This window comes from Camellia sinensis, chromosome 2, assembly GCF_055761805.1.
Source record: "Camellia sinensis isolate YWXY chromosome 2, ASM5576180v1, whole genome shotgun sequence".
Classification (NCBI taxonomy): domain Eukaryota; kingdom Viridiplantae; phylum Streptophyta; class Magnoliopsida; order Ericales; family Theaceae; genus Camellia; species Camellia sinensis.
In genome coordinates this window covers 47049973-47071534 of record NC_138962.1, presented here as the reverse complement: position 1 = coordinate 47071534, position 21562 = coordinate 47049973, and the positions used below count along the sequence as shown (strand labels likewise).

General features: G+C 36.8%; 2 protein-coding genes across 2 annotated transcripts; one reads left to right on the top strand and one right to left on the bottom strand.

Annotated features, from left to right (window-relative positions):
• Positions 1–1502: 1502 nt before the first annotated feature.
• LOC114287207 (uncharacterized) lies at positions 1503–5408 on the top strand. Its single transcript, XM_028230487.2, has 4 exons — positions 1503–1723; positions 3238–3409; positions 4803–4919; positions 5054–5408. Exons 1-4 carry the CDS (start codon positions 1614–1616, stop codon positions 5174–5176), a joined length of 522 nt encoding a protein of 173 aa, XP_028086288.1. The 5' UTR covers positions 1503–1613; the 3' UTR covers positions 5177–5408.
• A 540-nt stretch (positions 5409–5948) lies between these two features.
• On the bottom strand, positions 5949–10115 carry LOC114287208 (uncharacterized protein At4g38062-like). The gene is made up of 2 exons (XM_082906101.1): positions 9934–10115; positions 5949–9183 (listed from the first exon to the last, which is right to left on the bottom strand). The coding sequence occupies exon 2, from the start codon at positions 9147–9149 to the stop codon at positions 6240–6242; it is 2910 nt and encodes a 969-aa protein (XP_082762227.1). The 5' UTR covers positions 9150–9183; positions 9934–10115; the 3' UTR covers positions 5949–6239.
• Between the last annotated feature and the right edge of the window lie 11447 nt (positions 10116–21562).

Below are 21562 nucleotides of genomic sequence, written 5' to 3'. Positions count from 1 at the left end.
AAAAATCTTAACAAAAATCCATGACAGAATAAATCTTATTTTCTGAAAAGTTGAATCATTTAGTCCTAAAAGTTTTCTTATGCACCATTTAGTCCTATTTTATTTTGGTAATGTTGTTTATTTAATTTTTATTATTTTGTAGGTTACAGTAATACCCTTTTTGTGAAATGTTTGTTTCATCAAAAATTAACAACATTATCAAAACATCAACAACATCAAACATTAACAAAACATCATCAAACATCAACAAACATCATCAAAATATTATGAACATCATCAACATCAACTACATCTTCACCAATAAATTCGAACATCATCATCAACATTGTAAACATCATCACCAAACTCTCTCTCTCTCTCCCTCATTTTCCTCTTCATCTTCTTAGGAGTCCATCTCCTCTGTCCACCGCCTCTCCTCCAGTGACGCCACTCCTCCATCCACTGCCTCCTCCTCACCTACTTCAAGATCCACCACCAGAACCATTGCCCCTCTCTCTCTCAGATCGTGAAACCCTAGGCGGCGATCCATTCATCGCACCATTAGCTCCTACTCTGTAACCGCCACAGACGACGGCGACTACGCCGCCTCTGCTGTTGGAAACCTCAAACCTGTCTTCGTCAGAAAATATTGCCGGCTTTACCTCATCAGCGTAGCTCGATCAACGTCCAACGCGATCGCGGTAGAAGAGGAAACGACCGATTTCACTTCCACTGCCTCTCTCCACCCGTGGCTATCATCTAAGGGTCCGCGACCTACCAGATCTGGATCTGAACCCTAGATTCAATGGCAAAGAAGATGATCAAAGTGGGGTTTTGTTGATAGTGGAGATGCGATCTGAAAAATAGGAGTTTGAAGAACATCACTGTGTTATACGATTAAGCCCTAAAATTCAAATTTTTTGTTGATGTTGTTGGACCGGAATGTTTGATGTTCACATGTTGATGATTAATGTTGGTGATGTACGATGTTTGATGATGTTTTTTTAAAATTTGATGTTGTTGATATTTGATGATATTTTTATGATGTTGCTGATATTTGATGATGTTTTTTTAGTAATGTTGGTGATGTAGTTGACGATGTTTGATGATGTTTTTGTGATATTGATGATTTTTTATGATTTTTTTTAGTGATGTTGGTGATGTAATTGATGTTGTTGATGGTGATGAACACCAACCCAAAAAAAAAGCCATTAACATCGGCGTAACTATGTGTTTGGAGGGAAAACAAACATCTACAGAGTTTTAGGCATTTCAGTCAACATCACGTTGGGGTTTTCTTCATTTATCCTTACTAAAAAACACAAAACATAGTGTAACACTGGTTATTTTGTCATTAACATTAGCTTTGTACTAATTGGATCATAAGATAAAATATAGGACTAAATCGGTCATAAGATAAAAATTTAAGATTTATTGGTGCATTCCCCTTATCTTTATAATAATATTTTTAAGTAAATAAAATTAATGGTGATTTAAATAAATAATTTAAACTAAAAAAGATTGCATAATGTTGAGAATTTTATTCAAAAAATGATATGTAGCATTTCCATCCGTTTGGCATCAAAAAAAAATCTGAAGAGCCGCGAGAGAGAGAGAGAGAGAGAGAGAGAGAGATGGGGGACGAGAAGGTGAAGAAGGAGGCGATGGAGATAATGGCAATGTTTGAAGTACTTCCGCGTTTGGTTGTCTTCGATCTCGACTACACTCTCTGGCCTTTCTACTGGTAATACTCATTCCTCAGTTATCTTCTTCTTCTTTTTTACGATAATTGTGTAATTATTGTTTCAATTTCACCTTTCCTCAACGAAGATTCTTCTCAGTTTTTAGCTTTTAATTTGATTTGGTTGAGAATAATACATCTTCGATTTGCTGTCTCTGTGTGTTTGAATTTTGTTGCATAATAGGGTTTATTTTCTTTGCTATGATGATTAATTATTATTAATAAATGTATTATCTCAAATTTAGTAATTATTGATTATTTTCCTCAGAACACAAGATCTTATACACACACACACACACACACACACATTAATCGATGGTGAAGAGATGCTTAAACGTCATGCTGATTTGACTTCCAATTACCCTACATTCCAAACAAGAAGATTGAGTGATTCATTTAAATGGTGAAACTAAAATATACATTTCTTGAACATCCTTGAAAATTGATACTTTTCTTCTTTTTAGCAGCTATGAGAATAGATACATATTTTATCTCTAGTTCAATCAGTTGCAACAACTTTTTATACCACTAGTATGACTATCTGTTTCAGTATTTGATTTGATCTTTTGACTAAGATCAAGGGATGGAGTATTCATTAGCTTCCAAATTAATGTTATCTAACTGATTGAGCTGCATAGTTGAAGGTAAGGGACAATCTTTGTAATCCATACGTAGACGTTTGTGCTTATCTGACTGCATACAACTTTTTCCACTAGTTGGTTTGTTGTCAAATAGAGGTTAGTGCATACATAAGTAGAAGTTTGGTTGTGTACATAAACCTTTGACCTTTTACGTGGGCAACTTTTTACAACATATGTACTCAAACCTTGTTGAGTAATTAAAAAGCAGAAGCTGGAAGCACCCCTCTCCTAGCTTCTTTTTTCATCTTGTTTAAGTTATTTTTATCTAATATGTTATAAGCAGAAGTTGCACCAAATAGTCTGGTATATACTCTCTAATTAAAATAAGTTATAATTAACTCATTTAAGCTGTAGCAAACGGGGCCTTGGTGATATTGAAGGAGACGCTATACAACCATTTGCATTTCTCAACCAACAGTTTTAACCACTTCAATAGAGGGGAAAAGAAGGGGAGGGGGGGAATCATTGGAGGTGTTTTAACATCTCTTACCTTCAAGGTGTTATTGATTCAGCAACAAATGTACAATGTGATTCTCCTTATCATGCAAGGCGTTTTAACATTTCTTACCTTGAAGGTGTTACTAAATCCGTTATGATTGTACTATGTGATCTTCTTTATGATGTGGAATTGTGGATCCTTTCGTTTTCATCTGATATGTCTGTCACGACTTCTATGGCTCTACAAACTACAATAATGATTATAATGACATTGTAGCTTGTACTTCCTAATTGCTAATCTCGTTTTTTTCCCTCTTTACACATCACTAAACAAGAACAGGGAAGGTGGAAAGCTAATTTTGCACTATGATCTGATTGTTTCTTGAATGAATGTTTAGAAAACTTAATTGTTGATGTAAGTAGCTGATTATTTGTCAGTGAATGTCGCTCCAAGCGTGAAATGCCATCATTGTATCCCCATGCCAAAGGCATCTTATATGCATGCAAGGACAAGGGAATTGATGTTGCCATTGCATCTAGATCGCCTACTGCAGATATAGCAAAGACGTTTCTTGACAAATTGGACATAAGATCAATGTTTGTAGCCCTGGTGAGTTTTTGGGAATGCTTTTGATTTTGTTTGCTATTCTTCTTCTTAGTGCTTGTTATTAAGTTTGAATTAGAAAATTACATAGCCCAGAGAGCAATGTTTTAAAAACCGGACTGGCGAGCGAATCGGAAAAGGGATTGGCTGGATGGGTCACCCAGGTCACTGGTTTAACTGTCGAGTTGAACCGGAATCGAACTATAACGTTATAAATATATTAAAATTATATTTAAATAAAAATATAAGTTATAAAATTATAAATTAAAAAAAAATAAAAATATTAAATTATCTTAAATATTTCTCCTAATATTTTTTTTTACTAAAAAATATAATAATATATTTTAAAATATTATTAATTTTAATTTTGGAATAGGAAACAAAATATTCAATATTCATTCCATATGATTTTAATTCAAATAATTAGATTGAAAGAAGAGCAAAAATTTTGGAGGGATGTGAAAGTTTCAAGTCTCAAGTCTCCTTCCAATTAATTTGATTGAATTCTACATGGATTTCTTAAGTTTATTTGGAAGAATGTTTTTTTCTTATAAATAGGTAAAGACTTTTACAATAATTTCAAGCTCTCAATGAGATTCCTCACAAGAGGAGACTTTTGAAAGAGAGTTTCTAATTAAAATTTTCTTATATATAATATATATATATAAAAATTAAAAAAAAATAAGAAAGAAAAGAAAGAAAGAATAAAAAGAATAGTTAGAAAATATCAAAAAAAAGTTCAAAATTTTTAATTTTATCAACCCATTCGGTTCACCTAACCCGTCCTCGAGTCGACCGGTTCAGCGGTCCAACCGTCGATTTTTCCGGTTCTCTCTAAATAGGCCAGTTTTTGGATTGGAACGGTTTAGAGGATATATTCGGACCAAAACCCCGACCGGTCGAATTGGCCGGTCCAATCCAGTTTTTAAAACCTTTCCAGAGAGTCAAGAGAGGTAAATACCTAAAATTGCCCTACTAAATTCTATCTCTAACTTCATTGTCGTTGGCATGGCTAGTAGTTTTCTGAAAGTGCTATGGGTATATCAATATAATTGATTAATCTCAATATAGCTAAATTATATATATCTATATACATACAAAACCACGCATATCAATATAATTAAGTGATCTTTTTTTTCTTCTATTTATTTATTTATTTTTGGTTGCAAAAACGACGTTATTTCATGCATTATGCAAATAGAATTGAATTGCAATGACTCGTAATGAATCATAGTGAATCACAATGGATCATAAGATTCACTTAATTTAAGATTCAACAGGATTGGACGAATTAGGACTGGACGAATCGAATCGTTTGGGTTGAAATTCATATTGAATCATGATTCCTAAGATTCTAAAAACCATGGCCACTGCTTTAAATATTTCTTTCGGTACGCAGGAGATTTTTTCTAGTTGGACACACAAGACAGAGCACTTCCAAAGAATTAATTGGAGGACCGGGGTGCCCTATAATTCAATGATCTTTTTTGATGATGAGGATCGGAACATAGAAGCGGTAAAAACAGACCACATGCTGTTGATTTTCTACCTTGACTTATTTAGACAGAGCACTCCAACAGATTATTGGTTAAAATTTTCTTAAGACATTGTCACCAATTAAACCCTATAATCTACTTGTGTGTTGTGCAGGTTTCGAAAATGGGTGTGACCAGCATCTTGGTTGGAAACGGGGTAACTCTTGGGGCTTTGAGGCAAGGGCTTATGAAATTTTCTCAAAGTTCCGGTTCATCAAGTAAGAGCAAGAAAAAGTGAAAGTTCCTCCTATGTTCAATTTGCATTACAATGCGAGACATTGAAATTGTTTTGTATCAGCGGGGATTCTTTTACTAATCCCTGTTGAAGTATTTGATACAATATGGTTATGTCAATACTACCTAGGTATTGTAAGGTTTCTGTTATTTTTTCAGAGTGGTACCAAAGAGTTTGGTTTGTAGTATATAAAGTTTCAAAGATTTGTTGTGTAGAGATAAATTAGGGGATCAAATACTGTCTTATCTCTTGCACTGTGGAACTGGCAAGTCGTGACTGACTCTAGTTTGTTTTTTATTACCTTCTTCCTTTTCTTTCCCTTTTGAGAAGGGGTGGTGTTGGGGTTTAATTGGTTTTAAACCCAAGTTCCACATACATTTGATGCTTCCCAGGTAAAATTATCACCATTCCAGTAGGGACGTATTGCTGCACACACCCCCTCAAAAGCGTATATGAAATTTGAGTCACAGCCGTTTATAATTTCTACAAATTTGGATCATAACAAAATTAAATTGTTTCATAACAAAAACACTACATTAGTCGCGTAACCAGTATCACTTCAGTTCACCCAAAAAAAAAAAAAAACAACTGTTCATAACCAAAATCACTGAAGTTCACGACTAAACACCACAAATTGTCATAACTACAACCAATTTGCGTTGTAACAAAACACCACCAGAAAAGTCTCAATAACCAAATTATAATTTATAACACAAATTTGACTTCCTAGCAGCACCAAATTTGGCACGTGGCAATATCTGGCACGAGTGAGATATGAGAACAAACGGATGGTTTAGATATTAAAATCACCATATGGCATGCACATTCGCGAAACGATTGTGTAACATTTTGGAAAACACATTTCCAAGAGAAAAGGAGAGAAAAATTGCAAGGATTCAAACATTTCAATCTCTACGTACTTACAAATGACAGCACGCAAGTTAAAGATAGTTCGAAACACCATTTCATTACATCTCCGACTCCAACATTATACGATAGTTGTGAATTAATAAATCACCTCCGGACATTTGTTAGAAGAATTAATTGTCTCTCCAAGTAGAGCCTTCTAATGGTTGAGTGCTTTCAATGGTGATCTATTGTCAATTCTCTCTTCAATGTTCTTTATCAAGGAAGAGATATGCGTGTTTTCACCATCAGTGCGTGAATCAGAAAGCCCATCACTCACCAAATCCATTGCATGTCCATTACTATTGTCACAATTTTGCAAGATTTTCCCAAAAATGTCCATCAGGTCAACATCTTCACCAGAAAAGTCTCCGATCCAATTACAGACTCCCTCCATTCGAATTAGCATATCTTCCCTTTCTGCAGACAGCTTCATCATGTCTTCAAGCAGACATCTTTTCTCACACTGAAGCTCTTTAACTAGGCCCTCCATGTGCCCCTTTTCGCTCCAAAACCGGTCCTTCAATCCTTCTGTTTCTGATTTGTGCGTTTCCAATACAGCTTCGAGCTTTGCCACTTGTTTCTGCGAGTGAAGCAAGGATTCCTCCTGAAATTTCAGTTTTTGACACAACGCATTGGTTTTTGTTTCCAGTTCATCAATTGACTTGTTCTTCTCTTGAATTTCTAACTCTTTCAGATTCTCAGCCTCTTCCAACTTTGTTATCTGTTTCTGCGATTGAAGCAAAGATTCCTCCTGAAATTCCAATGTTTGACGTAACTCATTGGTTTCTGTTTCCAGTTCATCGATTTTCTTGTTCTTCTCTTGAATTTCAAACCTTTTCAGATTCTCAGCCTTTTCCAACACTTCGTTTAGTACATTGATTTCAATCTGTTTTTCTGTAACTACAGAAAAGAAAGAAACCAATGAACTTTCAAAATCTTGCTTCATTGACATTGCTTGTGCACTGAGATCTTCTATTCTCTGGTCTTTCTCCTTTATAAATTCTAGAATTCTCTCTTCCTCTTCAGCCAATGTCTTTTGTGCATCTAACTGTGCTTGTTCTCTCTTTGCAGACTCTTGCTTCAACCAAGCATTCTCTTCTTGAAGCTTTTCTATGCTATGATCCTTAGTTTCTGCAATTAGGTAATAGTTCTCTTTCTCTTGCTTTAGAGCTTCTATCGCCTTCATATTTGCTGCAATTGTTGATTCTAGTAGAATAACCTGTTGCTGAAGATGACCTATTTTCCCATCTTGCTCTTTTACAACGCCAAGGAGGCTATCTTTTTCTTGCATGAGGACTTCGTGGTTTTCTTCAAAATACACTTTTGCCTTTTCTGCACTAGATTTCCATCTCCGCAGTTCAAGTTTGGTTTGATTGACTAAATGAATTTTCCTGGCCAATTCGCAATTTGCTCTTTCTAAAGCATATGAAACATCTTTGCTGCTCCTTTTTAGTTCACTTTCCATTTGCACAACTTGTTCTTCCAAACAAGCATGAAAGTTAGATAATTCATCGAGCATTTTCTTATGCCTCTCGAGCTCCTCCTCCGCCATGAAACTCTCCTCATGTTTAATACGATCTGAGCACTCAACCCTCTTCACTAGGAATCTTCCTTCCTCCCCCTTCTGCTCACCATCAACTTCAGATTGAGCACTGTTTTTTGTCTCCAATTGCTCTCTTAGAAGCAAAATTTTATCTTCCCTCGCTTTGTTTCTTTTCTCTATTTCAGCTTTTTCATCAAACAGCTTTGTGTAAACTGAAGAGAATTCTGATTTCAATACCATGGTTACTACAGAAATCTCCTCATTCTGAACCTCCAACAAACAATGGCAACCTTCTAGCTTCATCTGCAATTCCTGTATTTCTTTGTCTTTACCCTCTAAATCAGATAAGTAGCCATTTATATCTCTTGTCATCTTTTCGATCCGAGAACTCCATTCAGCTTCTTTTTCTTTGAGATTCACAGAACATTGGCTATGCAACTGCTCCAAACCTCGAAGTTTGTTTTGCAGCTTTTTTAACGAATTGCCTCCAGCATTCTTGATTTGAACCTCCCGACATTCTTTGAGAGATCCGTGCAGTTCCTGATTCTCCTGCTCGAGATGGGAAATTTTGTACTCCATTTCTTTGGAGAGGCTTTCTTTAGTTCCCAGTGTGTTTCTTAGCTCCGCAATATCTTCATCCCTCTGAAGGGCCAAGTTTTCGATCCTTGATTTCGCTTCTTCACACTCCAAAATTACATTCTCAAAGTGCGATTTCAATTCAAACACCTCGACCTCCAGAATCTTTCTTTTGCTTTCTTCATGAGATAGTGCTTGGTTGCACATCTTTAATTGGCTATGAAGATTTTGTGAGATTCTGGTTTGAGAATCCAACCTTGTTTGCAATGAACAGATCTCGTCAAACAGTTCCGATTTCTCATTCTCCCACTCCACCTTGCTCAACTGGAACTGGTCTTGAAGCCTCGTATGTGCTTCTTTGAGATGCATAAACTGTTCACTCTTCCATTTCAACTGATCTTGAACATTCCTATTTTCATCCTCAATTTTCAGAATCACATTCTCTCTCCGTCCGAGCTCTTCAGATGCCTTGGCCTTTTGCTCTGCTTCAAGGCATTTCTTCTCCACAACGAATAAGAGTCTTTTAAGTCCTTCAATTTCTTCATTACCAGCACAAATCTTCTTCTCCCAATCTTGAGTTCTTGTTGTTGCTTCATCTAAAGCCGACACCAACCCCTTGTTTTCTCCCTCCAGTTTTTGAATTCTCTCACCATATTCAACTCGAAGTTTTTCATTCGCAAAATTGAGGTCCTTTAGGAACAATTCCGTTTCATGCAAGCTGGATTTGAGCTCCTCACAGATTTGCCTTAACTCTGATATTTCCTCAGACTTGGCATTGAGTTGTTGGGCCTGTTGCTCAATCAGCGACTTAGCCTCCATGAATTTAACTTGCTGTTCATTGTGGGCTTTCCTCAAACTCTCTGAGAGCTCCTTCTTGGTCCGGCATTCTTCTTTGAGTTTTTCCATCTCTGATTTAAGTTCATGTAACTCCTCATGAACTCGATCCATTTCCTTTCTTCTGAATACAAATTATCAAGATTTCCTGATACAGTAAAAAGATGAATATAAGGTAACATGCTCTTTCAATACTGAAATAAACAACTCAGTTCAAGAAACAAATTGACATATAGATGAAAAGTTTGGCAGAGCCACGCCGCGTAACAGAAAAGCAAATTTGTAGGTACTGCTCAAAACCCGTAATGATTCCATGTCAAAATGATTTTAAGAATATGACTAATCCTTTTCTGGCAATGCATTTCATGTAACACAATTGGAAATGGAACAACAAAAAACTCTTAAGAACATTGAAATTTTTTTTTAAAAAAAATGTAAGAAAAATCAAATAATAATCTAAAAATCGAAATTTGGTTCAGTGGTACTTTATTTGTTGCAAGCAACACATAATATATTATCTAATGTTGTGTTTGGTTGGGAGATTTGGTTTGGGGAGGGATTTGGAAAGGGAAAGGGAAAAGGTGTGTGAAACTAAGTGAAATGTAAGTATATTTTGTTCACATTTCACCTAACTTTTCTTTTTCCCTTTCCAAATCCCTCATCAAATCGTCCAACCAAACACTGCGTAAGTGAAATGCAGATAATAAGATCTGTATGAAGCTCTTATGGAAAATTATAAAACAAGCGATCAAATCAAGAGAAATGAGTGTAATTATTGAGTTTGCAATGACCTATTCAGACTTCGCAGAACACCACCATAAGAAACCCTAGAAGAAGAAGAAGAAAAAGAAGAAAAACATGAAGAAGAGCAGAGAGCTTAAGCTTAGCATTAGGTCACCTGATTGGCCGGAGCAGAGTCAGAGATCGGCCATTAACATTGATAATCTGCTTTCATGAGATTTCTACTTTTGCCTTTGCCTTTGCCTTTGCTCTGTGTGTGTGTGTGAGAGAGAGAGAGAGAGAGAGAGAGCGTGGTTAAGCGGGAAGCAAGGTTTCATTCTAGGTTTGAATTTTTCCGACGGACGGTGCTTTACTTTTTTCCTTTTTCTTTTTTTTTCTTTATTTTAAATTCTTTTATTCTTTACTTTCCTTTTTATTTTTTCAAGAATGATTCATTCCTCTAATTTTAGAGTTCTAATTAAGTACTAATGTGATAGAAATTCAAAAAAATATTTAAAAATTCGAAAGCCAAAACATCACATCAATAAGTGGAGTCTACTTCTTATAACTCATAATTTAAAACTCCCAAACATTTTTCTTATTTTTTGAGTCATTTTTGGGAAAAATTATTTGATTGTCCTAGGACATGTCATCAAAGGTGCGATAGTCATTTTTGAGAAAAACTTTTTAATCGGGGTTTTTAATTTTTTTTTTTTTTTACTGTTTTAGTCTGGTTAAAAAAATTTCATTTGAAATAAACTTTTGACTCTTGTTAACCTATTTTATTTTTTAATGAGTTAAATTAGTCCCAACTATCTTACCAAATGAGACTTTAATATTTTTTGTTTGGCATGACAAATGTTATACCAAACAAGTCATACTCTCTCTTTCTCACACCTCGTCTTCGCTGCCTCGTGATGTCTACGACGACTTCGTCTCTAGATCTAGAAGATTTGAAGATCGTTTCCAGTGTCCTTCCACCGTTACCAACACTGACACCACCAATCTGAGCAAACAAAGGCAAAATGATAACAATCTCCAATCTATGGCGCAAATCTAAGATAATGGTGGCGACGATGTCTGATCTGTGTGTGTGATTGGATTGGATTGGATTAGATTTGATCTTGTTATATTTTTAGCTCTATTTTTTATTTATTTTTTTGTTAGGGTTTTCTTAGATCTGTGTGTGTAATGAACAATCATTGAGTTGTTGATGATTGTTGAGTTATCTAAATTTTTTTTTGTTAAATTGTTGATGATTGAGGCTTTTTTTGGGGATTTTTCAGATCTAAATTTTCAGAGTTGAGTTTATTGTGGTTGATGATTGTCGGGGACTTTTCGGGGTTGGGGAAGATCGATCCCCGTTAAGGGGGTAATGGGTTCCCTGTCGGGGATCGGGGGCGAGGACAGAGATATTTTGACCTCCGGGGACGGAGAGTGCAGTCCCCGGCCTCGCCCCGGCCCATTGCCATTCCTAACAGAGAATTGTTTCTCTTTTTTTGTGGTTAGAGTGTGGAGAATTATTTGAAGATTACCAAATAATCACTTTCACTTTGTTTGGTTCTGGTTTTTAAAAAAATTTAATTTTTTATTTTTCGTATTTTAATGTTTTTAATGAATTTTTTTAATATTTTAAGTAATTTTTTTTATTTTTTAGACATACCGAACATAAATACACTTAAAAAGTATAATATTTGTTAAAAAAAATACTAAATACCAAAAAAATACGCAAAAAAATGAAAATTTAGTACATTTGTCGTATTTTGTGAATTTATTAATTTTTTAAAATATTTTTTCATAAATATTTTACTATTTAGATACATTTAAGTAGGGTGTATCTAAAAAAGTAAAAAAAAATTGCTTAAAATTAAAAAAAAAAAATCACTAAAAACAAAAAAATACAAAAAAAAAAAAATTCAATTTAAAAAAAATTGAATTTAGAAAATTGAAACCAAACACGCTGTTGGCGTTTGGTAACACTTATGTTTTCAGTTTTCAGTTTTCAATTTATATTTACAAAAATTTAAAAAACTGTCATAAAAACTTGTTTGGTAAATATTTTGGTTTATAAACCTGTGGTTTCAGTTTATAAATTTGGCCAAAATTTGTAAACTCAAAAAATAAGTATACATTTTCAGTTTTCAGGGTTATTTTTTTTTTTACCACCCACCACTCGCCACCACCTGCCACCATTATCCACCACCGTCTTCCTCCACCACCACCCTCTACCACCGTCTTCTGCCGCCACCACTCACCACCGTCTTCCGCCTCCACCACTCACTGCCACCCGCTACCACCATCTTCTGCCACTACCACTCGCCACCATTTTCCACCTCCTTTTTCCACTGCCACCACCTGCCACCTGCCACCACTTTCCACTACCATCTTTCGCCGCTACCACCCGCCACCTGCCACCACTTTCTACCACCTTCTTCCACTGCCACCACCTGCCACCATCTGCTACCACTTTCCACCACCGTCTTTCGCCTCCACCATCCGCCACCTGCCGCTACTTTCCACCACCGTCTTCCGTCGCCACCACCGTCTTCCGCCACTACCACCCGCCATCACTTTCCACCACCATCTTCCGCTGGCACCACCTCCCACCTGCCACCACTTTCCATCACCGTCCTCCACCGCCACCACCCGTCACCTGCCACCAATTTTTACCATCGTCTTCCGCCAGCACCACCCGTCACCCGCCACTTGCCACCACCAGCCACCATCTACCACCACTTTCCACCACCATCTTCCGCTGCCACCACCTGCTACCACTTTCCACCATTGTCTTCCGCCATTACCACCTGCCACCACTTTCCACCACCGCCTTCCGCCACCACCCTCCATCACTGTCTTCTGCCGCCACCACCCACCACCTGCCGCTATTACCCATCACCCGTCACCCGCCATCATCGTCTTCCGTCACCACCACTCACCGCCACCCACCACTACCGTCTTCCGGCGCCACCCACCCGCCACCACTGTCTTCCGCTGCCACCATTCGCCACTACTTGTCACCACCCACCACGCGCTACGCCACCACTCGCTATTTCTCATTCTTTTAGTTTATATTTTTTAAAATTTTCAAATATTTTGTCCAAACCAAACGCGTTTGTAATTTATATTTTTTTTAAAATAAACAAAAACCAGTTTATAAAATTTTTGTAAATATAAACTGAAAACGTAATACCAAACAGGCAATTGTTTGAGAGGCATGTGTTTTTATTTTGTTTTGTTTTTTTGTTTCTTTTCATAAATAAAGAAAAAGTGTCCATTTTTAGTATTGATATAGAATTTTTATTTACTTATTTATTTTCTTTTTTGAGATTTCTTGTTTGAGTAAAAAATTTTGGTACCCCTTCGTTATTTGTCTAAATTTGTGTTGTATAATTACTAGAAAAATTCATGTAACTCTTGAATGATCACTTCTAGATTTATCTTAAATGATGTGCTGTTACCTTGATTGATTATTTTTTTTTTGTATAATCTAAGACATTTACATAGGTATATATATTAAACCAAACCAAACCAAAACGAAGCCTTAAGTCCCATCAAATGGGGTCGGCTACATGAATCCTTCTTCTCCACGCGGCCCTATCAAAGGCCATTTCATTAGTCAAATTAAGTAGATTCATATCTCTATTTATAACGCTAGTCAACGTTAATCTAGGCCTACCCCGTCCCCTAACACTTCCATCTACCGTTACAACATCGCATCTCTTCACTACTGCCTCTGTTGGTCTCCGTTGAATATGACCAAACCATCTCAAACGATTCTCTCTCAACTTATCTTCTATCGGTGCTACTCCTACCCATTCCCGAATACACTCATTCCTAATCCTGTCCTGTCTAGTCTTACCACACATCCACCTTAGCATCCTCATCTCAGCCACACTCATCTTATCTACATGTTGTTTCTTAGTTGCCCAACACTCCGTCCCATACAACATAGCTGGTCTAATAGCCGTTCTATAAAACTTACCTTTTAGTCTAGTGGGTATTCGTTTATCGCACAATACCCCAGACGCACTTCTCCAGTTACACCATCCCGTCTTAATCCTATGGGCCACATCTGCATCAATCTCTCCCGCTGTTGTGATAATCGACCCTAAATAACGAAAATGTTCACTCTTAGGCAGTTCTTGGTTCTCAATATTCACTTCTCCTCTGCTTTCATTGTTATTGTTACTGTTACTAAATTTACACTCCATGTACTCTGTCTTAGTTCTACTTATTCGAAACCCTTTAGATTCAAGAGCTTTTCTCCAGATCTCCAACTTTGTGTTAACTCCTTCTCTAGTCTCATCCACTAACACAATATCGTCTGCAAAAAGCATACACCATGGCACGTCATCCTGAATATTTATCGTCAACTCGTCCATAACTAAAGCAAAAAGATAAGGACTTAAGGTAGATCCTTGGTGTAACCCTACAGTGATAGGAAATTCATTTGTTTCTCCAGCTGGCGATCTAATAGTGGTCACCACCCCTTCATACATGTCCCTAATCACGTCAATGTAGCCTTTTGTTACCCCTTTCTTCTCTAACGCCCACCATATTATATCTTGGGGCACTCTGTCATATGCTTTCTCAAGGTCGATAAACACCATATGAATGTCTCTTTTCTTTTCTTTATACTTTTCTATTACTCTCCTCAAAAGATAGATCGCTTCCATTGTTGACCTACCAGGCATAAACCCAAATTGATTCTCTGACACCTCTGTTATGTCTCGCAATCGACGTTCCATCACCCTCTCCCACACTTTCATTATATGACACATTAGCTTAATTCCTCTATAGTTGTTACAATTCTGGACATCACCTTTATTCTTATAGATTGGTACTAAAATACTCTTCCTCCACTCATCTGGCATGTTCCTAGTCAACAAAATTTTGCTAAACAACCTAGTCAACCAAGCAACTCCCTTTTTACCCAAACACTTCCAAGCTTCAATAGGGATATCATCAGGTCCTAAAGCCTTATTTGATTTCATCTTCTTAAGTGCAATCTCCACTTCAAAATTTCATTCAACAACGAGAATAGGCCCTGTTTGTTTTTAGATGTATAATGGAGGGATTGATAGAATGAGAATAGGCCCCGTTTATTTTCAGAGGTAGAATGGATGAGATTAATAGTGAAGGGATTGATAGTGAGGGGATTAGTAAAATTGTGTTTGTTTTGATGATAGTTGTTAGTGTGAGAATTATTAAATTATTTTTATATAAAATAAATATAAAATAAAAAACAAATAAAATTATGATTTTTACTTAACAAAAAATACAAAAACATTAAACATTAATGTTGAAAAAAAAAGAGCAATGCTACGTACCTCAAATTTGATCTTGTTTCGAATGGCTCGAATTTTGTTTTGTCGGTCATCCGATCAGTCATTCGACGGTCGTCGGGTAAAAAGGCTGACAGTTGCGGTCAACAATGTGACAACCGCGGTAGACAAGTGCTTCACCTAGTTGTCTAGGTGGTCGTCTGGCCGGTCGACTGGTGAATACAAATTCGAGCCATTCGAGGCAGCTCAATTCGAGGCACCTAAAATTTCCCAAAAAAAAATGCCCAACAAGTATATATATATATATATATAAAGAAAGAAAAGGTTGACCAGCTAGTCGACCGGCCAGACGTCCGGTAACACCTAATCCGAACAGACTATTTTGCTAATACCATCTCCCAATCCAGACTGCTAATACCCCTCACTAAGGCCATATTTGATTGGGGGTTTGGGAGGGTGGGTTGGATTACCAATCCGTGGGACCTACTAAACCCTTATTTGGATGCAACAAAATGTCATAGGATTAGTAGTGAAGTGGGCTTAATAATCTCTCTATGTAAGGGGATTAGCTTAGGTAAATTTTAGGTGGGATTTGGAAAATAGTAAGGGGATTTAGTCTATTTTATATAAAAATTTATTTTTTTAATTTTTTTTTTTTACCAAGTGCGCCTATTTGTTTTAGTTTTTTTAATATATAAATAATTTATTTATTTATTTATTTTATATAGAAATAATTTAACAATCTCATCACTAATCATCTCTCACACTATTATCAAAATAAATACATTTTTACTTAATTTCCTCACTAACAATCCACATATTAACAATCTCTTCACTAATAATCCTCTCCCTAATAATCATCTCACTAATAATTCTATCTAACCTAATCCGCAAAATAGACGTGGCCTAAGGAATATCATAGTCCGTTCGGATTATGAATCCAACCTCCAAAACCAAAACAAACGGGAACTTTGTTCACTATTCATCAGAGAACAAACAGGGCGCGAATGTGTTATTTAGGCCAAGTTTAGGAAGACTAAATAAGTGCACTTTTTGTCTTTTTTGACTAAAAAAGTGAAAGGAAAAAGATAGTTGTTTGGGATAAATTTTTGACTTTTTATGAAAATGTGTGTAATATAATATTAGTAGACATGATAAAATGTCTGTCTTGCCCTTCTCACCTGACACACCAGGTCAGGCATACGTGTCCTGTCAGTGAGTGGTGACAATTGCACTCCACTGTGCAACGTAAACATAATTCAAACTTTTTTTCCCAATTTCCTAAACCTGTGCAACAGTCAAACATGTGTTCCTATTTTTTTATTCATTATTTTCATTCTTTTCTTCCTTTTATCATTGTTTTCCTAAACCAATTTGTTTTTTTATTTTTCTTATAACATTTTTGTTTTTATTATTTTCCATTTTGAAAGAATTTATTTTTTTAATTTTGTTCCTTTTACCATTATTATTTATTTTATTCCTTTCCTTTTTTATTATTATTTTTTCAACAATGATTCATCCCACTAAAAACATCACCACTAATAGCACTAATGCATTAAAAAAGTTTAAAAAAAAAAATACAACTCCAAGACCAAAACATCACATCATTAATGGCGGGACCCACTGCCACCTAATTAGTGGGAGCACTAATTAGTGCTCCCAAGCATTTTTCTTTTTTTTTTTTTGATTTGCATTCTTTTCCTTTTAACATAATTTCTTTTGCTTTCTGTAGTTAGTACTTGGCCTTTTAACATTATTTTTTTTCTTTTCGTTTGTTTATTCAATTTTTTTTTTCATTCTTTTCGTTATAATTTTTGTTTTCTTTCTGTTCCTTTGTTAGTCAATATTTCTTTTTTTATTGTTTTTCTTTTTATTTCTTTTCTGTCACGACCCAAACCCGGCCCTATGGGTTTAGCACCGTAACCGGCCAGTAATCCGAGATTACCGAAGGCCTGCTGAACAGTGATACAGTAAAACAGAGTACAGGGCCTGGCGGAAGCTAATACAGTAATTAAACAATGTCCAATGAGCTGTGACAGTCTGTATGCCAAAAAGATTTTTCATGCATTCATACATACACAAACAGTACAGTCTATACAGAATTTACAATCACACAGTACAGGGACCTAATCCCTTGATAACAGTACGGTAAACATTCAGTCTATACAGAACAGTTAGACAGTATGAAGACAGGAGGGGGAAAACAAACAAAACACCCCCAAGCCATAGCATGGCAACTCGGAACCTCGCAGTGAGGCACAAAGGCTGGCTTGACAAAACTGGAGTTACCCTGACGCTCCTAGCTCCGATCTGGTGCCTGTACACCTACATATATATATGAGCAGTGAGCTAAAGCCCAGTGAATAACATAAAGTGTAAAGGGGTTTAGAATGAATGTCCTTACAGTAATGAAAACAATTCAATTCAATCAGTATTTCAGTTGTTCAGTACAGTAAACAGTCATATGTGGTACATCCATTAGCATAACAGTAACAGTAGGTCTTAAAAGACCGAACGGTAATGATAGCTATCAGTCAGTAAACAGTAGTGGCTCCACGAGGGAACCGACAGAGATCTCTGTAACAGTAACAGTAACAGTAAACAGTAGGTACTAAGGATGCCACAGTACAGTTCAGAAATAAAGGACATACATTCATTCAGTTAACAGTAATCAATTCAGAAAACAGTACAGTTCAGTTGTTCAGAAAATAATCATTTGTGAACATATCTTTACACAATCGTTACTCACAGAGTTTGGGCTACAGTATGCTAGAGCGTGTCTCCCCAGTCGCCAACCCTACACAGTTCACAGGTTGAACACACACTAAGCTACACAGTTGGGAAAGATAACAACTTAATCCCTAAGATGCATCGGTGTGTTCTACATCTATATCCTCAATAAGATGTCTTAAACTAGGCCTACGAATGCCTAGAATGGGATGAGGATGCAAAGATGCACATTTAAAAGCATTTTCAGAAAAACAGAGTCCCGCTCGAGCGCAAGTTTCCCCGCTCGAGCGGTCATGCAACAAAGGTACACGCTCGAGCGTAAACTTACCCGCTCGAGCGTACTGTAAAAGTACTGGATGGGTGAAATCTCCGCTCGACGCCCGCTCGAGCTTGAGACAAGACTCCGCTCGAGCGCCCAATCCTCCGCTCGAGCGGACTGTAAAACAGTGCAGAGAGATGCTAGATGCTCGGATTCCACGCTCGAGCGGCATTTCCCTCGCTCGAGCGGAAGTGCAAAATCTGGAAATTCCAGATTGCACCTCCAAGCTCAAAACCAAGTTGTTAACAACTCAAAACCGATCCTCCTGGGCTCATTTTCTGGAAAACTCTTATAAACACATAGAATAACAAGTTTCAAAGCTCAATTTTAAGAAATCAAAGCCCAAGGGTGTTTAATTCAAACTCAATTCAAACCAATTTTTCATGAACAATATGAACATGCAAACATGCATGAATTCAAACCAATTCAAAGCTTTAATTTGATGCTCTAAGGAGCTAATTGTTTCCAAAACATGATGAAATCATGGACCATTACAAAATTATGGACATGCATGTGAGGAAACATGAACTTGCAACCTCAAAACTCAAGAATGGCAACATGCATGCAACAATCAAGCTACAATTCAACATCTAACCCATGATTGGCTCTAAACTCCATCAATATGACATGAACCATGCAAGAATCCACTCAAAACATGAACAAGAAGACAATGGAGCTACCTTAAGTCTTGTATTTAGGATAGGGAAGCTCAATTGTACAAAACTCCTTCAATTCTTCAAGATTCTCAAGCTAAATCAACAAGAACAATTCCCTCTCTCTCTAACTCTCTTCTTGGTCGGTTAGAGGCAACACAAAGGCTGATGAAATGTTGGTTTTTAATCAAATGCATTAAGTGTAATAAGCCTCAAAAGGTTTGAGGTAGTGGCCCACTACAAGGCTAGTTTGGTAAATAAGTTCAATTCATGTGATTAACTCATTTTAATCTAATTTAATCATACCTAATCAGTTTTCAGGTAAATACACCATAAAATCACATTAATTATGAAGATCATAAAACATTAATCAATTCCCAGTTCGGCCGCCGATAAGGCCTTCAATTAGCAGTTTAAACATATAAGCATGAACAGATAATCACACAGTCAAACAGATAGAATGCAATTCAGCTAACATATACTCAATCAATTCGGTTTCCAATTTTAGTCAGTCAGTTCAGTACTTTTACCAGTCCAATTATCAGTCACGGTCAGTTCAGTTTTAACGGTAATCAATGTTTATCGGTAATCAATCAGTCATTAATCGGCAAACAGTATGAGGGTTGTTACATTTTCCTACTAACAATTTTTTTTTATTGTTTTCCTTTTAACAATATTCATTTGGGTTTATTGTTTTCCTTTTTTTATCATTTTTAATTTGGATACAAAACTTTATCAACTTCCTGCTGAGAAGTATTACAAATTCAGAAAAGCAAAACAAATTAACAATAAGTGATAATATAGATTTGAATCTGAGTTACACACATTATAAATTTAACCAACATTAATGTCCGTTCAATTATTCGTGTTGCGCTGCTGGGCTAGTTGGTACGTAATGTTCGCTCGCACAACTGTCATTGCGGGGTCGGAGTCCCCTTCCTCAATCACATCGGCAACCCGTGTGTATTCGTCGTGGTTGGGCATTTCGGGGGCCACGTATTCGGTGCTATTTGCGATAGGAACTGTGACCTCATCAATGGCACTGTTTCGGCGTATGAAGTTATGTAACGCCATCAACGTACATACGAATATCACTTGATTAGAGAAACTCAACTTCTGAATATTCCGCAATGCCCCCCACCTCGACTTCCACGCACCGAATGTCCGCTCGATACAGCTACGCAATGACGAATGTGCCTTATTGAATAGTTCGAACTCATTTTGTGGTCTTCGATTTCGATGGGCACTTTGGTGATACCTATACCCCTTGTATGGGGCTAGGTACCCTGTCTTGTTGCTGTAGCCACTATCCACCAAATAGTATTTTCCTGCAACGAACATTTTTTTAAAAACATGTTATTTGAGAAAAATAATTTGCGTCAATTTTTTTAAAAACAGAGCTATGTTTAGGTTGTGAATAACCTAAATTTACTCAACAAAAAAAAAAAAAAAAAAACAGATAGTAGTTCGATTAAGCTCCCAACATATTTTCAAGAACCTAAATTTGTGATATACATCTAAAATTCACTACAGTTTTAGATTCATACAATCAATACCATTAATGCTAAATTGAAAAGAGATATCAGTCACAACAATAATTTAGGTATTGTTAATAGGTGCATAGATAATTAAAGAATAGGTGCATTGATACCAGCAAATTCATATAGGTCTTTTTTTTTTTTAATACATATAATCTTCTTCTCCCATGTGCTTCCTTCTTGACTAGTTTTCATCACTGCATTTTATCCAAATTTGGGCCTTGTGTGTGTGTTCCTAGTTTTCAAGGATTATTATGTTGAATTGGTCCTCATACTGCAAGTTGTTTCGTAGTCATACATATAGTGCCATGGCATCCATCTGTAGGCACAGAATCAATCCCTGGTAAATTACATGGCAATTCAGACAGAGATTACACCTGAAATGCGAGGCATATTGATCAACTGGCTAATTACGGTAGCAAGTACGAATGTGTACTATGTCTTATATTATTTTAAAATTAAACTACTTTGTTAAATAAAATATAATTTTACCAGGTGCGGGGTGCGGGAAGCGATGTTTAGGTTCGGTTGCCACGTAGTGCAACACCTTACTGTCATGCATGCTCCCGTCCCAACCGGCTGACACAAACGTGAAACACAAATCGAAGTCACATTCAGCCAGTATGTTCTGTGTTGGGACGCCTTTCCGACCGTAATACGAAGTGGCGTACTCTTCCGAGACACGAGCCATCACGTGTGTCCCGTCTAGTGCACCGATGCAGTCCTACACAATGCACCATTACGCAGAAAGTATAAATAAAAGTTCATGGTATATGTCGTCACTGTGATATTTAAAATTTTGTGAAACAGTGTCACCTTGAATGGCCAGTATCGCCGTTGCGATTGTAAATGCGGGTGGCCCCCCTGTTGCACTTGCTCTGGCGTAAGACTCCTACTATGAACCGCTGTGAACGGTATCATAACTTTCAAAACCTCATGGAAATGCCGTGACAATGTCTCCTTCGAGTGTTGGAACCGTTCTTGCAAATCTTTCAACTTCATTCCCTGCAATGCACAAATGAAAATGGCTACCTTCTCTTCTAGCGGAACGCCATGCTCCCGCTGTGGCAGTGTCAATCCAAAACTATGAAGAGTCTCGCATAACATCAAGAACACTGGTTTGGACATACTGACAGCATCTTCAAACCGGCCTTGGTGCCCGTTAAACAACTCATACATCCATAAACGTCCCGAAAGTATTGACGTATTTCGAGGTACTCTATGATAATGGTTGTAGTAATATGTAGCTACACTGTTATATGCCTCTAGCAAGTTGTGATCA